The sequence below is a fragment of the Leuciscus leuciscus genome (genome assembly GCF_965113295.1).
Source record: "Leuciscus leuciscus genome assembly, chromosome: 11".
Classification (NCBI taxonomy): domain Eukaryota; kingdom Metazoa; phylum Chordata; class Actinopteri; order Cypriniformes; family Leuciscidae; genus Leuciscus; species Leuciscus leuciscus.
The window spans coordinates 22,855,190-22,875,377 of NC_138735.1; the positions used below are offsets into that span (position 1 = coordinate 22,855,190).

Sequence of the window (20,188 nt, forward strand, 5' to 3'; positions counted from 1 at the left end):
TTAAGGCTTGAATTGAGGAACTGATAAACCTCATAAAATTAAGGAAAAGGGGCCTATTTATTTTAAGAGAATTAGCTCATTTATGCGGTTTTATTTAGAGACACCATTGTTTGTTCCCAGCATGCTTTGCACATGGCTGGAAATGGAGAGTAAATCTTGAAATTAAGTGTTATTTCATGTGTTTTTGAGTAAAGGGAAACATCTGTTAATGTTTAATGTTCAGGTATGTTTGACATTTGAAAGAGTTTCTATTATGTTAAAATTTTGATCGTTACCATTGTGCAGAAGCGTAGGGCTTATGTTTAGACTGTGAATAACTAAGTTTTTAAATATTCTGAAGTATATTGTTACATACATGTAGCAATAACTCTGCTAATGATAGTGCAGTAACAAGTTTGATTCTGTGCTGTCTTAGCAGCATACAGTCTTATTATAAAACAATATATCTCAAAGTTAAATATAAACGGGTCATATCCATTCACTTGACTTCACACAATTTTGAGAATAAAAAATGCTTGAAATAAAAAAGCACATTTCACTAAATTCATTATGTCATAGACTAAATAAATTAGGGCATTTTACATGATTTATTCAGGTAGATTCCATGAATGAAATCAAGCTTTAACTATACTCAAAAATAGTATGTGTAATATTGTTACCATAATTTTTTTAAGTAAATAGCAGTAACATTTTTTACAGTGTACGATCGTGTATTGATTATGGGTGTATGGTATATGGAGCAGCAGCCAAGAGTAATTTAAGAAAATTAGACAGAATACAGTTTAGAGCTCTAAGACTCAGTATAGGTGCAGTGAGAACAACCCCTACTAATGCACTGCTGGTAGAAGCTGATGAATTGCCATTATATTTAAGACATTCTAAGCTGTCTTTAGCATATTGGATCAAGTAACAAGGATCTGGAGAGGAACAACCTGCAACAAAGGTTCTGTGTGATTGTTGGGAATATACACAACAACTGAAAGGTAAAGGATTTGGTTGGAATATTAATGCAGTAGCAGAAGAATATATAGCATAGAATATGGACCAACTACTGTATGGGGTAATGTTCCTCCGTGGATATTTCCTGTGCCCTATGTGGACATGAAACTTCTGGAGAAGAAGGAAGAATGGAATGAAAGTAATGTGAATAATATAGGATATTTGGTTCGAGATTATGTGAAGAGGAATTATTTTAATTATATGCTAATATTTACTGACGGATCAAAAGATCCAGGGACTGAGCATGTAGGATCAGGAGTATACATACCTGAGTTTGATGTAGGTATTTGTAAAAGAATCAATGATAAATTATCTGTGTATACAGCAGAAATGGTTGCTATTATTTTAGGGTTACAGTGGATAGAAGAGGTGAGGCCAGAGAGAGTTGTCATTTGTTCAGACTCCACTGCCGCCCTGTATAGTTTGAATTCCAAAAAGGTAGTAAGAGATGATTTGTTGATTGAAATATATACAATAATGCTGAGAATACAAAGATCTGGAGGTGATGTACAATTTGTTTGGGTCCCGGCTCATGTTGGTGTTGAGGGAAATGAAAAAGCAGATGAGATTGCAAAGACAGCGTTTAAAAGTAAAAGATGATGAAATAATGAAAGTTCCGTTTGGAAAAGGAGAGGCCAAATCATTCATTAGAAAAGCAGTGAGTGACATATGGCAGAAGAAGTGGGACACAGACACTAAAGGGAGACACTATTACAGCATTCAGAAATCAATTAAGGTGAAGGGTTTTAAAGGGAAATATAGAAGAGATGAAGTGATTTTTTCAAGATTAAGGTTTGGACATACTGGGTTAAAATCAACGCTGTGTTTAATGGCAAAATGTGTGTCTGATAAATGTGAGGTTTGTAATGTTCCTGAAAATGTTGAGCATGTCATCATGAAGTGTAGTAAATATGATTTTGAGAGGAACAACTTACATGATAAGATATGTGAATTAGGAAGGGGATGGAATTTAGAAGGGATTCTAGGGATGAGTGAGGAAACAAGGAAGTGTTGGAAAGCTCTCTTTAACTTTCTCAAATCTACAGGGTTACATATAGGTTTGGTTAAATAGGGGTGTTTTTTTTTTGTTTGTTTTTTTGGGTGCACTGAAGTACTAAAATCTTGATTTACACACTCCGGTACAGTAGGTGGCGGTATGCACCTGAAAAAGTTGGTTGCAACCCGCCATAAATAGTAAAGAAGAAGAAGAAGAAGTTTAGATCTGCGCCAGTGCGCGTGCGCGGTGTATACGTGCCGTGCATGTTCCACCCACCCACCGTCTACGGTTCAACCCTAACCGGTGTTGGCGGCCGAGCGCGTGGAGAGCATTCAGGAGGACATTAAAAATTCGCTTTTGCAAGTAAGTACTGGCATTTAAACAACACACATAAGAAGAAACATTCATTTACAGGACCAGTATTCTCATGTAAAAGCAAGAATGTTGCACTTCAATATGCCACTACGCTCCATCTTTAATGAATTAGCAGGATGGCTGCAATGACAGCTAGGTGAGAATATCGTGTACTGTCATTGAACCTCATCCCATGCTTTGGATGAATAAATAAGTTGATTGTTGTTGTATGTTTTTTAGCGGTTTGCACTATTGTTAAAATGTTAAACATACACATTACTTATGTGGTTAAAACTAGAAAGATCAGTAGATAGTCTCTTTGACAATGATTATGTAGGCGGAAATACAGACCTAAAATTGAAATGTAAATGGGTAATAAACAACAATAAAAAGGTCTTACTTGGCATAACGTGATCTGAATTTAATATTAATTTGTGCTTAAGGTTGTGTTCTATTAATAATTTCTCTAGAACATAAGCTAAAGTAAGGATGAACTATATTTTTGCGCCACGAGCACGTGGGCAGGAAGGAAGTGCTAACATCTCTGACCTTCAAGTGTTCTATAAAGAGTAATACATATATTTGCCTTATTTTCTTATATAAACTTAATGACTACTTTACAGACAGTGAAAATAAATAAATATATTGATATTCGTCCTTGCTGCATGTGCTGTAATAAGGAACTTCCTTGTAACCTTGTAGTCTGGAGATTAGAATAACGTAAAAAAATAGGCCTATATTTTCTAATTTTGTTGTTTTCTCAATGCTTTGCATTAAGTGGTTTATAACCTGATTTACAATAGAAGTCATTGTGAACTCTCCTCCGTATCCATGTGTGATGCTGTTTGTGACTCTCACATGTCTTGAAGGATAATATCTTCACGCTTCCATGTCTAATTGAGCTTAAATTGCATTTATGCTTGGAAGGGGACACCCCCATCCCCCCCATACTCATTGGGCTGACATGTTGATCACCTTTGCTGGATAAATGAATTAATTGGACTTAGAATAGAGATGAGATTGTAATTTCAGTTTTTTATTTGATTATTAAACCCGCTTTATACTTTTTATAATTATTTTCCTGTTCAAGGTTGTTGAAACGTGATGAATGCTGTTTTGTGCTCAAGAACCTTGAAATATCATTGCAGATAGTATCGGCATCGTCAAGGTCATTATCTAAACTAAGGCAAAGGTTGGGTTGGGTTTGGCTTAACGTTTATTTAGAAGTGTCCTGACTCATTCATTGGCCTTCTAGCGTTTTTGTTTTCAGTCTTAACTGCCAAACTCTTTCCTGTTAAGTTGGCGCCAATTGTGGCTGTTGGTGGTTGAATTACTAGGAAGTTATCCTAGCCACATGCAACTACTTCCTCTAATGAAACAATTAGTTTTTTGTCATTCAAACAATTGTAGATTCAGTTAAATGCAGAAAAATGATATAATAAACCTCATAACAACAGACATTATTGGGAAGTATGTCCTGCAACAAGTATTTCCTCACTAATTATAAAGCCACAGTTTTTACAAAGACTGTCTCAAAAAAAACTTTTGGGTCATAAACCTGTGGCTCTAATTTTTCTGTCATTGCTTGTTTATCTGGATAGTTGCTGTTTAATATACAAGTTTAAACCTTAAACCAATGCACGCCAACACAATACATTTTTCTTTTACATTTCTCCTCTGCCCTAATCTAGCTGTATAAAACCTGGCATTGTACTGTATACTATAAATATTTTTGGATTTGGGGCGAATTGCTTATGTTTCTCTTGTTGGAAGATGCTTTAGTTAATGCAACTACTAAATGCGTAAATTTAAAAGTAATTTTGTATTTTTCCATCTGTATTTGTCACTCTTCCTTTAGTTAGTGTAAATAGGTTATTGGGCCACTAGATTTAAACTAAACATAGTATTTCACAATTAGTTGGCTAAATGTTTTTGGTGCACGTCACATTATCAACATTATATAATCGGCATATTGATTCCTATCACTGCTTTAACTAGCTCTGGAGCCGCTGTAGAGGGCGGCTCTGGGTTTTGGATGCAGTTCAACGAATCAAAAGACTTGTCCTTTTTTCAGTGGATAAATAATGTTTGAACTTTGAACAAGTAGGACTGTGTTTATGAATTCAGAGACTTTAAAAAAGGGCTCTTTGTCTGATCTTGTGAGAAACTTTGTTGCTAAAGATATATCTCTTCCATTTCAGATACCATGGCGGGAACAATTGACCAAGCCAAAATGAAAATTTCGAGAATAGTAAGTTCTGTTTTGAACAAACTTGTCATTGACTTTTGTGTATTTCTCTGGAATTTGAAGCTTAATTATTTCCCCCCCTGTTAACAGATAAACGGTCGCTCATACAGCCGGTTCAGTCAGAATCCTGATGGAGACAGCAGCCGTGTGGAGGTGAAGCTCTCTGTGGAAGGTGAGGAGGAGGAAATGGATGTTACAGAACAAGGACACGTGCAACGCGACGAGTACATCGGATCCAGTGTGTTGGCGCCATTGACCAAGCGGAGGATTCTGGTTTGCGTGGGTGTAATGCTGACTGTCTGTTTGGGTGAGTGTTTATGTAGTTTATTCAGTTCTTTACCATATCCTAATGTCATTAAATATCATTCAGTCATTATTAAAGAATAATAAACTAGTGGCCTTATGGTCGTTTGAACACATTTATAATGATGCTATACATTTTGTATATTATAATGATGCTATAAATTCTGCTCTAGCATTTGTCTGTGCTAGAGCAGATTTGAATTTAGCAGTTGATCACATGACACACTGAACATTATAATCACACTGATGTGATCGTATGCTCCAGGGAACAGCCTAGAGTGGTCACATCAGTGAGATCATATCATGATTTGTTTAAGTGTACACCCATACTTTTTGTTCATCCAAAGTTTGCCAAATCTATGACATTCCACATTATACAGTAAATTCCGTTTTTATGACTGGATTCCATGATTCCACATTGCGGAAAGGGGATCAGGTGATCTTGTATTATTCTTGGTTTATGTACATTATCCCATGCACTTCATAAATTGTTTACTGTTTACCATGTAAATATAAATAAACAGATATGAAAATATTGATTTAATTCATTTGTTAAAAGTGATATAAATGTGTCCAGGGATGATGGTCTGTTCAGTACAAAAATGCTTCACCCCATAATGCTGTGAGTGACCAACTCATGTGAGAAACTACTCTCTTGTTTTCTCTTTTCTTTTTTCTTTTCTTGTGCCAGGTTTAGTCATTGGATACTATATCCACCGTAAGTCTGAGTCGCCTTCCTGCTCTTTGGAAAACTCTGAAGTTCAACCAATTTATGCTGCTTCTGCACCTTCTATGGATTGGAGTGACATTGTTAAACTTCTGAATGATAAACTGTCATCTGTAAACATCGAAACAAAATTAAGGTATCTTTAAATCATTAAAATGGTAACACTTTAGTTTAGGATACAATTCTCACTTTTAACTAGCTTATTAGCAAACATTTTACTAGGATATTGGTAGGCTTGTTGCGATAGTCGGTGTTACCGGTGATACACAGTGTTTAACCCACCTACCGGTCATAGCACTTGACCACCGTCCCCATCGTGTTGAAGTTTTAGCCTTTAGCAATAAAGCACTTAATTCAGTTAGTGACTACGTGCCTTCGTAATTTAGCGTAAGCGGAACGAGCGCCGCAGTAAAGCAGCAGGTGTCCGATTTCATTTATCATTTGAGGAGAGTGAGGCGAGCTAACTGGCAAAGGATGGCGGAAGATCTGGTTTCAAAGCGAAATGCAAAAGCACCTATTTGGAAATATTTTGGATTCAAACCAAATGCCAACAGGGAACCTGAAAACGTTAACGAGGCAACCTGTAAACTTTGCCTGATGAAAGTGGCAGCATCCGGAGGTAACACTTCGAATTTACACGCACATCTTTTAACAGCTTAACGTGAGTTTAATTTTTATATTAGGTTTTTTTTTGCACTTAAGTGTCCAGTGATTATTCGGGTAGGCTACCTTATTTAACGAAGTTTTTGATGTTCGTTCGTTTCATATTCGATGGTTGTGCGGTGTTTTTTTTTTTTTTTTTGCTGAAAAAGGCAGGCACTTTATTTAACGAATAGTGAATTTTTTTATATAATTTCTTGTTTGATACTTGCACGATGTGTGCAGTGATTCGTTTTGTTAATAAATGCACTTTAAAGGTGTTTCATAAGTGCTTTTGTTTAGTTTTTGCATGGTGTGTCAAGTTATTATTCATTTTGCAATAAAGATGTGTGTAATACAAGCGAGTTTCTTATTGTTTTGTGTATTTTTATTAAGAATAAAATAAATTAACCCATGATTAATTCAAACAAATGCTACTGAATTGCCGCTAATTAAAGTGAAAGTAAATTGAGACGTGTGCACGTCCGCATTTTCGGCCATCCGAAATCCCCGACACGCAACCCCGGTGACACCGGGATTACCGGTTTTTTTACACGTCGATTAACCGGTGGAAAAAATCCGTCACCGCAACATCCCTACATATTGGCTGTTTATTAGTACTCATAAAGCACATAATATGTGATTAATATTATTAATGCCTTATTCTGCATGACCTTATTCTACATCCCTAATCCTAACCAATACCTAAATTTAACAATAGAACAACTAATAATAAGCAGTAATTAAGAGTTTGAGGTTAGTTAATAGTGAGTATTGGACCCTAAACTAAAATGTTAGCTTTAATATTATTGATTATTGTTAGCATTGCCAGTTTAAACATTAACACAATTGTGAATGAGTAAATGTACGCATCTGCTATTGTTCTTTTCTGACTTTCGATTGTTCTTCCATCAAGGGAGAATTCCCAGAGGGACCGTTATGCAGGATCACCTGTAGATAACAAGTTAGGTGACCAAATCCATGATATTTTCACCAAACTGGAAATGGAACCCTGGGTTGATGAGCACTATGTGAAGCTACAGTATCCTAACAGGTCAGTAATCTCTCCAGAAACACTGTACGATAAAAAGAAATCACTCTGCAACCATCAAGTATACTCTGGCAACTGCACAGCAGTTGAACACTGTAAAAAACGCATAGCAACACTTTAGAACACCATAGTAGCTGCAGTCATAGTTCTTCCATCTTACTTTGATTGCGCTATTTGTAATATGGACTGTTTTTAACCCTAAAAGCTCCAAGCCAAACAAAGTGTGGTTTGGTTCAGAGGAGATCGGAAGTCCAAAGGGTTTCCTGGCTTACAGTGAAACAGGACATAAAGAGGTGAGCCTTCATCTTCCTGCAGGAAACACTTGAGATTCTTTTTTTTTTTTTTGCTTGCTTTCTCAGTCAGCTATGTCATGTAGTTGTCCCATGACTTGCATTCTCAATTATTTTCTCAAACAATTATATTCACAGGGCAGAGTGGTGTACGTCAACTATGGTGAGCTTGCTGACCTGCAGACCGTGAAGAACGAATACAAAGTGAATCTAAATGGGTCTGTCGTACTGATGAGAGCTGGAAAAATCAGCATGGCACAGAAGGTAACACTAAGTTCATTTTCTTTCTGAACTATTAGTGTTTTGCTAGACACTCCTGGTTAAATATGCCCAACTCCATTAACAGTAACAGTCTATTAATAGTAACATACTTTTTGCTAGTGCTGATCAAAATATGTTTGTCACCATTTTAGGTTATGAATGCTGCTAAGATGGGTGCAGTAGCAGCTCTGATCTACCCAGACAAGGCTGACTATAAAACAATGTCTGAGGATACTGAGCTCTATGGTCATGTAAGTTATGCAGAAGAATGAAATTCATATGGTTGTGTTGACTGTTTTGCTATTACAACTTCTTTAATTAAATAAAAATGTATTTCAAATTGAAAGACTAATTATATTATATTATTTTATTTTATAATAAAAGTTTTTATAATATATTTATTATAATGTTTTTTTAGATATTGGCAAAGGCAATATAAATTGCCTGTTAAATTTGGACTTTTACAATACATTAAAAATCAGTAACAGTGATGGTTTGATTACAGTGATCACAAATGTGTTTTATTTATTGTTTTTGTTGTTTATTCATTCATTCTGGTCATTAATTACAGGTCCACCTTGGATCAGGTGATCCTTACACCCCAGGATTCCCATCTTTTAATCACACACAGTTTCCACCAGGCAGGTCCTCTGGTCTTCCAGGAATTCTCGCCCAGACGATTACTAATAAAATGGCAAAACAAATATTTGCGTACGTTATAGTTTTGGTTTACTTTGATCACATTTAAAAAAAAAAAATCTTTTTCCAGAAACATCAAAATTAATTGGTATTCTTTCAATTCTCACAGAAAAATGGAAGCAAGCAAAGTTCCTGATCATTTTAGAGGTGACTTCTCGGATTACAAGTTGGGACAAGAAAATGACAAAGTAGCCGTAGATGTCAATAATTACCTTGTTGACACCAAGATCCATAACGTGTTTGGAGTCATCAAAGGATACGTTGACCCTGGTGAGTTTCTACATTTTGCTTAAATAAGTCTAGGGATCTGAACGTCTCTAGTCTCATTGTGGTTGTGTGAATCCGTCAGATCGCTATGTCGTGATTGGAGCGCAGAGGGACTCCCTGAGCTGGGGATATGCCAAGTCTACAGTTGGCACTACTCTTCTGATGGAGCTTGCAAGGGTTTTCACAGAGATGAAGAAAGGTTTGTTCTTCTCTACCTGTGTTCAAATGCAGTCTGTCAGTAGATTGTGGCATCATGCGTTCACTCCTTGTCCTCTTCACCTTAGATGGTTTCAAACCCAAAAGAAGCATTGTGTTTGCCAGCTGGACTGCAGGGGATTTTGGTAACGTCGGAGTTACTGAATGGCTTGAGGTTTGTGTGCCAATGTCATCTGTGCTTGGCAATAATTGTAAGCAGTTTGTTTTAAAGCTCAGTTACGGTTTTGTAACGTGTTGTTTCTTCTGTGTTAAACAGGGATACTTGGCGTCACTGGACAGGAAAGCCTTTACCTACATCAGTTTGGATGGGGTTGTTACTGGTAAGTTTACTGAGTGCAAGTTTATTATAGGCTTTTGTACAACAAATTACAAATGTTTTTATTTTATTTTATTTTATTATATCTATTAAGGTTTGTCACAATACCTTAATGTTTTTCGGTACCAAGTTGCACAATTTCCTGTAAAGACAGAATGTCATGACTGTTTTTTTGTTGTATTAATTCTTCACTGTGTTTACAATACAATACAATGTTTATTTATAAAGCACAATTTAAAAACAACCGAAGTTGACCAAAGTGCTGTACACACAGAGAGAGAAAAAAGAAAATAATAAAAAGACTAGTAATAATAAAATGTAAAAATAAACATTTTACAATTTATAAACACCAGTTATAGAATGGGTATAACACACGAAAGTAAAATCATAAAACAATGAGTCAAGATGTATTAAACGCCAAAGAAAAGAAATAAGTCTTAAGAGTAGACTTAAAGGCCGATAGAGTTGGGGCAATTCTGATATGGACCGGGAGACTATTCCATAATTTAGGGCCGATGGCAGAAAAGGCACGATCTCCTCTATTTTTTAATCTAGTCCTCGGAACTTGCAATAGACCAGAATTAGCTGATCTAAGTGACCTTGACTGAGCGTAAGGGTGTAGCAGGTCTGACAAATACTGTGGTGCCTCATTATGAATGGATTTAAAAACAAACAATAGAATTTTAAAATCAATTCTATATTTGACCGGCAGCCAATGTAGTGAGATCAAGTTTACACACAGATATTATCATTATTATTATTATTAGGGGCCCAAGATGTTAAATCATTATGCATCTTATCTTTTCCCAACAGTTTTTTATCTGTGTGAATGACGGAATAACTTGAGAAATAAATAATTAAATGAATGCGTTTAAATATCTCTATTGTGCCTTTTTCTGAATAGCATGCATTTCTGTAAATGAATATTCAACACTTCCATATTAGTAGAAATTCCAAGATGTTTGATTTTGTGGTAAAAACACATCATATTGGAAAAGATACATGGCAGTTATATTACCTAAAACATATTAGTGCCTATGCACCTGAGAAATTCGATGGTGATCATGTGGCGGACAAGTTCGAGTTCCACTAATGCAATTTGTAGGTTCTTTCCCTGTCTTCTCCATATCCTTTAAAAAATTAAATGTTTCTATTTAATCATCAGGTGTGGGCTCCTTTAGAGCTTCTGCCAGTCCTTTGTTGCACACCCTTCTGCAGAACACCCTGAAAAAAGTCAAAAAGCCTTCAGGTTCAAGCCTTCTCCAGAGTTTCGGTGGACATTTGTCATCTCTGTGAGTAAATCTGCTTTGATTTTTGCTATAATGGATCGAAACATCAAGATAATCATGATTGTTTCTGTGGTGATATGCCATGCACATGCTCCTGAATCAGTTGTCGTTTTATTCCCAGTCTGAAGCCAATGCAGATGGATGATGCTGCATATCCTTTCCTGGCCTTTTCTGGAATCCCATCTGTGTCTTTTAGTTTCACCCCTTCTCAGGTAAATGGTTTTTTTAATGTTTTATTGGTCTGTCAATTTAACGATAAAAAAATGAAAGAATTGATCAATTAATCATTGCGCCTGACCTTACTTAAGGTCCCCAAAAAGCCATTTTTCTTACTATTCAAGCTCACTACCCAGTGCTTTTAAGAGACTGATGGCCCTAAGTGTTGCTCTGTTCATAAAGGTCATCCAAATGTTTGTTTACTCATTTTATGATTTCTTTCACCAGGCCACTGGTGACTACGAGTATTTTGGAACCGATATGGATCGTCAAAATGAACTGGATCGTATCACCGATCAGAATGTGGTTAATCAGGTCTTGGTTGCTGCTCAGGTTGCTGGGCAGATGGCCCTCCGTCTCGTTCATGACCACATTCTCAAACTGGACGTTACCACGTATGGCAACGTGATCACAGATCACGTGAGCAACATCATCAGTCGTGTTAAAAGTCTCAAATATGACAAGGTACTGCTTTTTGTCATATGCATGATGTTTTTGCTATGCTGGTTTACTTAAACCAGTTTTGAATTTGCAAAATAACTTGCTCGTTTCTCAAAATTCTTTCAACAGGTCGATCAAATTGAGTCTTTGTCAACGGAGTGGCTGAACGCAGCAAAGAGCTCCTTTGGCCGTGCCGCAGCCTCTCTAGTTATTGACACCGATAACAGCGACCTGGATGACATCGAGATGTGTCGCATAATCAATAACCGCATAATGAAGGTGAAGTTATTCTCTTGGCTTCTCTAGGCGCATCTTGTATCATTGATTGATGCATATTGGCCAAGTTCTCATGTTCTTGTCTTTTTTTTTTTTTTTAAGGTGGAGCATAATTTTCTGTCCCCTTACGTCTCTCTGAGAGAGATCCCGTTCCGCCACATTTTCTTTGGTAATGGGTGGCAAACCACCACAGATCTGGAAAAGTACCTGGATGATGTACATGCAAAAAATGTAAGCTTCGACAAAGACCAGGTCCTAAGAAATTTTGCTCTACTCACCTGGACCATCCAGGGCTGTGCCAATGACCTGGCTGGAGATATCTGGTCCTTAGACAACGAGATATAGCATTTTTCAGCATTGCATCAACCAAGCTGACATCGGTTTTGCTTAAAAGTGCTTCTCGATACACACATAATCCTGCCACTATGAAAGTAGATTTGATTTGATTTGGAACAATGAATTTTGCCCAAGATGCTTCAAAATGTATGATAGGGCAGCTTTAAGTTAAATTGTGAAAGTTCTTTAAACATTAAGAACTATATTGAGATAATAAAATAAGAATGATATCTATATAATTTATGATTATAATATCTAATTATTATACAAGTATTATTATTGCTTGACTAAGGATAGATAATACCATATTTGTCCCTTGCTCTTCTGAAAACTGATTTTAGGGTGCATTTCAAGTTCTAGTTGTTATTTCTGTCAAGATGTTTTTCCTCATCCAGGACTCATTATCAAGTTGCATATGGAGTAAATCTTGGTCTCGGCTGCTACTTGAGGATTTTATTTTCATGTAAAAAACCCAAACTCAGACTTTGTGACCAACTGAGGACCATACTATATTTATTTCTTATTTATCAGTGACAGTGTTCACTATAAAAGTGTCTTATTTTTAAATTATCGGAAGCAGTGTCTTCCATAATTGTGACGGTTATACTGTCAGTTCTTAAAAGCAGCATCTGCTAACAGAAATGCATGTTACCAACAGCTGGCATCAGAAATGTCTCTTGTTACAGGTGCTTGAGGAAATAAGCTCAAAAGCACCTGTTTTATTTCTCACGGAGCAGTTCCTCTTAAAAAAAAAATTTTTTTTTTAAGAAAAGCCATAAATTGGCAAAATTGAAACCAGAAAAAAAAGTTTGGGCTCTTGAGTCATGATTTTGAATGGTTTTTCAGATCTTCTCATATTGAACTTGAAGTATCTTTTTAGTTCTCGTTGGTCTGAAACAATTCAATTTATTGGCAAAGCAGGTTTCCATTTGACCAAACTCGTGGGCTCAATATTTAAGTGACAACAGCATTTCTCTGTAACATTTATATTTCTATTCTAAAACCATTATCGGGAGCAGTGTCTTCCATAATGTGGAGTGTTTGAAGGTAGTTTTTGCCTACCGGCGTGTATATATCGAGGGCAGTGATCCTCATATTTCACTGTAGGGTGGATCAAATTATCGGGAACAGTGTTTCCCATAGTTTATGTAAATATTTATTTTTCATTTTTTTGTGTGGCTTTTTCCTGCTTTGTTTCTATTAATAACTTTAGATAACTACTGAAGTTGTAAGTTACATCTAGTCATGACTTTTGTTTATCAGAGTCAGTTTCTTTTCAGTGTTTCATTGGGTTCTTGTTTCAGATTTCACTGTTTCTGTGTAATTGTAATTTATATAGAAACTCAGATTTTTGCTTTTTGGTTGTTTATTTCTGTACTTATTTTTCTAAGCCAGGTGTTATGAAAGAGGATGGTGTCATATTGCATAATGATTTAAATATTATGTATGACTGATTACCTTACTTATGATTTTACGTAATGGTTTCAAGTTTGAAGGCACTTCTGACGAAGTTTGGTGGACACATTTAGCAAGTTATGCATACTATTCTGAAACTGTCTTTTCTCCTCTTTGTGGCACTTACCAGAAACAGAAATAGTTTGAACTTTCATAGCATGTAAAAATGTGCATGAATCAATCTAAATTTTACTTTTACTTAGACAAGTGGGGATGATTTACCAAATGTATGTTTAGCAAAATAAATAGCAGGGAAGTTGAAATTGATTTTGAATATGTCCAGATGTGTTGGGGTTACAATTATTTGATTACTTGTTAGAACTGATATCTGTCGACCTTAATTTGCTCTGCAATAAACTCTGGCATTGCTAGTATGTTTACTGCTGTGTAAGACTTTATTATTATTTTCTTACCTCACAAGACATAAAACAGATCTGTAGTGAAAAACATTGAACATATTTGTCTTTAATTTGCACCTGATGGGGACAAACATTTGTGTTCATATTTGTTAAACTGTGAGGGCCAACATTTTGAAAAAAAAGAAAAAAAATCCAAAAGATATGTTATAATAGTGTATTTGTAACTGGCTTCGTCTATAAAATAAAATAAAGTGTGTGTCAGTTGGTGGTCCTCACAAGCAATTAAAGAAAATATGCTGTAATGGAGTGCAAAATCCCCATAATGCACCATGAAAACCACATAAGATTCCCAAAAAAGATACAAACGCCCCCGCGCGCTCGTCTGCGTAAAAAGCGCTGTCGCTTTAAGAAAGAGATGCATCCTTGTACCGAGGGTGAAGAAGGATTACGGCCGCTGATCAGCTTATTCCCTTTCTTTAAAACGACTATTTAAGAGGTAAGTATACTATTTGACTGTCTTGTCTGTTTTGATATATAATTCACTCAAAACTACATGAATGTGAGCTCGGACTGCGGCACTGATCAATGCAGGTACCTCTGCGCTAACCATCCTGATGACTGACTGCATCACTACAGAGCATGTGATCAGGATGATAACACCGGCCTTTTAATGCCTATTTGGTTTAACTAAACTATCTATTTATAGAGAGGTTACTTACGCTTGTTTGAATTAGCTTGTTATGTCCGCCTCTATCTGAAATAAAGAAGAGTGGCTGTGTCTCAACACCTAGCGTGCTGTCTAGCTAGACCACACTGATGGGCCTGAGATGAAGACTCGAAACGCGCTGATGGTTCCTGAAATGCTGTCCAGATGGGAAACTCAAAATGTTTTATATAGTTCCTTTTGGACCGACTTCCCGGCTTATGATTTATATTTCTATTCGATCTAAGCTACATTTGAAATAAAATGTTATAATTTAAAGAAACCACAAGATGGAGTGCATTACAGTGATATCACGGGTAAATGGTGTTCTTTAGCACGACTCAAAATACGACAAAACGCAACTGTTCAATATGTAATAGCCTAATAATCCAGTCACAAACAATAAACAATTATATCCCCAGGTAATATAGTTCATTATCCCAACTATCCGGTTGCCAAGTCTTGGTATAGAATTCAACTGGTCACAGATTTAGATCAGGGCTATTTTACAGTTAACTAAAAAATGAGTTAACGTTACATGAAATAAAATAAATGCTAAATGAAAAACAGAACATTTTATTTCTGCTAGTTTCCAAAGCAACATTTGTCATTTTCATTTAGTTTAACTTGATGTAGCCTACTAAAATAACTAAAACTGAAATAAAAATAAATAAAAACTAGACATTTAAAAAATTCAATTACTAAAATAACAAAAACAACAAAATTACTAACATTTTAAAATTAAAATGATGAATACAAATCTCAGTGATGCTAAAATAACATGGATTTATATTACTTTCAGTTATTCGAATCTTTTGAATCCATTCTCCAAAAAGATTCATTTAGATTTGAATGCTGTTGTTACGCAAGTGGCGAAAGTGTTTTATGAATGACATGATTCACTGAATCATTCACTCAACAGATTTGTATAACAGTCGTTTGTGACCAAAACAAGCGTTATTATACAGTACATATTAAGTCAGAGTCTTATACAGATTCAAAACACTTGCTGAATTCGGAAACCACATACTAATATAGCTACTTCTCTTAAGAGCAGTCTGCTAGTATGCAGTTCCCAATTCAGCAACTGACTCGTTCAGGGCGTGTTTGTTCATTGAATGAAAGAGATAAGTCAGTCCACAAGAACGATTTGAATGTAAACTGGATGATGTTCACCTTACACTACAGGGTTCACGATTATCCCTCTTACATGCATCTATGTGTGCAAATCTTTGCAATCAGTAACAAATGTTTGAAAATTGTAACAAGGTAATAAAAGCTCACCATGATTACTCATCTCTACATATGTAAATCTGTTGTGCAGTTTGACGTTGCCTAGTCAGAAGCGGCCTTGATTTGGCTCATATGTGCCTGTCATGGCCTTGTCAAACACTGGACCGCCAGAGGACCGTCCCTGACATCTTCTATTTAGTGGACATTTTCTGAAGACCTCGGGACTGGCCTAAAGCTTGGTAAGACCACTTCTAGATATCAGTTCACCATAAATGCCTTGCTGGATAAATAAGCAAGGCTATATTTAGTTCTCTAAACTTAGAATGTCCTGAATAAAAGACTGAATTGTTAAATAGGTTATGATGACATATTTCTATTATAAGGTCTATCTATCTATCTATCTATCTATCTATCTATCTATCTATCTATCTATCTATCTATCTATCTATCTATCTATCTATCTATCTGTCTGTCTGTCTGTCTGTCTGTCTGTCTGTCTGTCTGTCTATCTATCTATCTATCTATCTATCTATCTATCTATCTATCTATCTATCTATCTATCTACTTATTTCTGTTTAGTTCTCTAAACTTAGAATGTCCTGAAACAGACTGAATAGTTTAAATTGGTTATGAAATATTTAATATTTGGTTTCTAAACCTGCTGTACCACTATATAAGGCAAGGCAAGGCAAGTTTATTTATATAGCACATTTCATACACAATGGCAATTCAAAGTGCTTTACATAGAAGAAATTAAAATAATAAAAAGAAATAAGAATAATTAAAACAGTTTAGAAAAATAAAAAATAAAATACAGTACATACAGTCGGACGAACATGGGCACAGTGCTCATTCATTAAATGCATAGTTAAACAGATGTGTTTTGAGTCTGGATTTGAATGTAACTACAGTAGGAGCACATCTGATCTCCTCTGGAAGCTGGTTCCAGCTGCGGCTGGCATAATAGCTAAAAGCAGACTCGCCATGCTTAGAGTGAACCCTTGGTATTTCTAGCTGATATGATCCTAATGATCTGAGTGATCTGTTGGGTTTATATTCAGTGAGCATATCTGCAATGTATTGAGGTCCTAGGCCATTGAATGATTTATATACCAGTAATAATACTTTAAAATCAATCCTAAGTTTAACTGGGAGCCAGTGTAAAGACCTGAGGACTGGTGTGATATGTTCATATTTTCTGGTTCTGCTCAGAATCCTAGCGGCAGCGTTCTGTATGAGCTGCAACTGTCTTATGGTCTTTTTGGGAAGGCCAGTGAGGAGTCCATTACAATAATCCACCCTGCTGGTGATGAAAGCATGCACAAGTTTCTCTAAGTCTTGTCTGGAAACAAAGCATCTAATTCTTGCAATATTTTTCAGATGATAGTATGCTGATTTAGTTATTGCTTTGACATGACTACTGAAACTAAGGTCTGACTCTAGTGTCACACCAAGATTCCTGACTTGATTTTTAGTTGTTTGACCCCTAGAGTGAAGGTATGCGTTCACCTTGAGAACTTCATCTTTGTTTCCAAACGCAATGACTTCAGTTTTGTCTTTGTTTAACTGAAGAAAGTTTTGACACATCCAACTGTTGACTTCATCAATGCATTGGCACAGGGAGTCAATGGGGCTGTAATCGTTGGGCGATAGGGCTAAGTACAGCTGTGTGTCGTCTGCATAGCTGTGGTAAGAGATTTGGTTATTTCTCATTATTTGGCTCATTGGGAGCATATACAGGTTAAACAGGAGTGGCGCAAGAATTGAGCCTTGAGGGACTCCGCATGTCATGGATGTCCACTCAGACTTATGGTCTCCTATACTCACATAATAACCTCTCCCATCTAAGTATGACCTGAACCATTTTAGGACTATCCCAGAAAGCCCCACCCAGTTTTCCAGCCTGTCCAGAAGTATTTTGTGATCGACAGTGTCAAATGCAGCACTGAGGTCGAGTAGTACCAGCACTGATAATTTGCCTGAATCAGTATTTAAGCGAATATCGTTTATTATCTTTATGAGCGCTGTCTCTGTGCTGTGGTGCGGTCGGAAACCAGATTGAAAATTGTCAAAGTATCCATTCGAGCTTAAGAATTTGTTCAGCTGATTGAAGACAACTTTTTCAATGATCTTGCCTATGAATGGAAGATTTGAGATCGGTCTATAGTTGCTTAATATGGTCTTATCCAGATTGCTCTTTTTCAGGAGGGGCTTGACAACTGCAGTTTTTAGGGAGTTTGGAAAACTCCCAGAGAGAAGTGAAGCATTTACCACTTCTAGAAGATCTGCTTCTAAACTGTTTAACACACTTTTGAAAAACGATGTGGGAAGTGTGTCAAGAGCGCAGGTTGATGTTTTAAGGTGCTGTACGGTTTCTTCCAAAATTTTGCCATCAATTTCTTTGAAATCAGACATAGTAACTACTTTCTCAGGTGGTTTGATCTGTCTGACCCCAGCGCAAGTCAAGGATGTGCTGATCACCTTTCTGATAGTATTGATTTTCTCAGAGAAGAAAGAAGCAAACTCACGGCACTTGCTGTCTGAGAGCATTTCACTGGGAATCTGGCTTGGGGGGTTTGTCAGTCTCTCTACAGTAGCAAAAAGAGTGCGTGTGTTGTTTAAATTACTGTTTATAATATTTGAGAAGAAAGTCTGTCTAGCTTTGCCTAGTTCCATATTGAAAGCATGCAGGCTGTCTTTGTAGATGTTATAATGGACTACAAGTTTTGTCTTCCGCCACATGCGCTCTGCTTTTCTGCATTGTCTTTTCATATTTTGCACTGCTGTTGAGTTTCTCCAAGGTGCCTTTTGTCTGCCACTCTTCTTCCTGACTTTCACAGGAGCAATATCATCAATTACACCTTTAACTTTTGAGTTAAAAGAATCAAGGAGAAAATCAACAGAGTCTGCAGATATGCTTGGTGTTAAAGATATAGCCTTCATAAATAGGACACTAGTGTTCTCATTTAAGCATCTCTTCTTGACAGACACAGATCTAGCTTCAGTGGCAGGAGAGATCAATATATCAAAGAAAATACAGAAATGATCAGACAGTGCTACATCCTTAATAACAATCGATGAAATGTTTAGACCCTTACTGATAAGTAAATCTAGAGTGTGTCCATGATTGTGTGTGGGTCCATGTACATGCTGAGTCAGATCAAAAGTTTTTAAAACAGTTTTGATTTCTTTTGCCATATTGTTTTCTGCATTATCTATGTGAATGTTAAAATCTCCAGCAATGGCAAAACAGTCAAACTCTGAGGTAATTGTTGATAACAGTTCTGTATAGTCCTCAGCAAAGGCTGGAGAGTATTTTGGAGGCCTGTAAATAATGAGAAGTAAAATGCGTGGAGCACCTTTTAACACAATACCCAGATATTCGAAAGACAAGTAATTCCCAAATGATATTTGCTTACATTGATAGATATCTTTAAAAAGAGCAGCTAGACCCCCACCTCTCTTAACAGCTCTGCAGACACTCATAAAAGTAAAGTTAGGAGGGGCTGTTTCATTGAGGATTGTTGCACTGCAGCTGTATTCTAGCCAGGTTTCATTTAGAAGCATAAAATCCAGGTTGTTTGTGGTTATTAAGTCGTTGACTAGAAGTGATTTATTTTTAAGTGAGCGAATGTTTAAAAGAGCTAACTTAACAGACTTACTTTTCCCCCCAGCAATATTAGTTTGACGTGTAATAGGCACCAGATTAGTTGGGTTTGCTGTACGGCTATTGAAGGCCTTAGACTTTCTATCATGTAATAGAACAGCAATAGAGAAAGATACAGGCACACTGGGTTCCCGCTTGTTTTGTAAACATTTGAGAAAGTTACTGTTATCAAAACGGGGACCCGACACATATCACTGAGAGCTGGTATCAGTTGTTTTTGGTTCACCTCGAGCAGAAGGAGGAGGGTGTGGGCCCTGGCGTTGTGGCAGAGGCCGAAGAGCTCTCACAGGAGGGATAGGGCGAGGTGGGCCTGCAGGCTTTGGTGGTAGTGGTGCCTGTCTTTTTTTAGTTGGTATCTGGGGGCTTGCAGCAAAAGAGTGGGATAGTCTGGTTCCAGCATGCACCAGTTCTTCCATTTTCTGTGAGAAGCACAGTAATGGCGTTGCAGGGGAGAGGGAGAAAGTGTCTGGTGAAAGGGGCTGTTGCTCTGGTGTTATAGGAGGCTGTAATATGCTGTCCTGGCTTCCCTGGCTGTTTTCCAGGAAGTCGTCCTTGGGTGCTGAATCTTCAAGCAGTTCTGATATGGCTGTCTGTGGTGAGCTCTCTGGGCAGGGCTCAGCTGAGATTGTGTCCGTGAGCAGAGGTTGTTGTGGCGGAGTGGTGTTATCATGTCCATTTTGCTGCTGAAGTGAAGTCCCGTGGTCATTCATACTGTGTCCAGGTGTGTGTGTGCCGTTCAGATTGAGTGGATTGGCACAAACCGCAGAAGGATGATTTAGGGAGAAGTAGATATTGTCCTTTAACACTCTTGAACCAAGTTTGTTTGGGTGATGGCCATCCCGATGA

General features: G+C 36.9%; 2 protein-coding genes across 3 annotated transcripts in view; both read left to right on the forward strand.

Moving 5' to 3' along the window:
- Window positions 1-2,216: 2,216 nt before the first annotated feature.
- On the forward strand, window positions 2,217-13,760 carry tfr1b (transferrin receptor 1b). Of its 2 annotated transcripts, none has more exons than XM_082184054.1 (18): window positions 2,217-2,359; window positions 4,552-4,601; window positions 4,689-4,905; window positions 5,593-5,764; window positions 7,184-7,321; window positions 7,524-7,611; window positions 7,747-7,872; window positions 8,022-8,120; window positions 8,441-8,580; window positions 8,678-8,838; window positions 8,918-9,034; window positions 9,120-9,205; window positions 9,308-9,371; window positions 10,533-10,659; window positions 10,778-10,868; window positions 11,101-11,337; window positions 11,443-11,592; window positions 11,692-13,760. In XM_082184054.1, the coding sequence occupies exons 2-18, from the start codon at window positions 4,557-4,559 to the stop codon at window positions 11,932-11,934; spliced, it is 2,301 nt and encodes a 766-aa protein (XP_082040180.1). In that variant the 5' UTR covers window positions 2,217-2,359; window positions 4,552-4,556; the 3' UTR covers window positions 11,935-13,760. The 2 variants fall into 2 exon arrangements, with proteins under 2 accessions (XP_082040180.1, XP_082040181.1); XM_082184055.1 differs by having other exon boundaries at window positions 5,599-5,764.
- Window positions 13,761-13,899: 139 nt separating this feature from the next.
- tnk2a (tyrosine kinase, non-receptor, 2a) overlaps window positions 13,900-20,188 on the forward strand; it is a 31,742-nt gene continuing 25,453 nt past the window's right edge. The window contains exons 1-2 of the mRNA XM_082184053.1: window positions 13,900-14,235; window positions 15,767-15,914. The gene's annotated coding sequence lies outside the window, so the exon portion shown is untranslated. The remainder of the gene's footprint in view (window positions 14,236-15,766; window positions 15,915-20,188) is intronic.

What these genes read in the sequence shown, in the direction of transcription:
- tfr1b (XM_082184054.1), top strand. Translation starts at nt 4,557, where the DNA reads ATGGCGGGAACAATTGACCAAGCCAAAATGAAAATTTCGAGAATA. An exon ending in TTTCACAGAGATGAAGAAAG is followed by an intron (nt 9,035 to 9,119) that starts GTTTGTTCTTCT and finishes TCTTCACCTTAG; the next exon opens with ATGGTTTCAAACCCAAAAGA. An exon ending in AAAGTCTCAAATATGACAAG is followed by an intron (nt 11,338 to 11,442) that starts GTACTGCTTTTT and finishes TTCTTTCAACAG; the next exon opens with GTCGATCAAATTGAGTCTTT.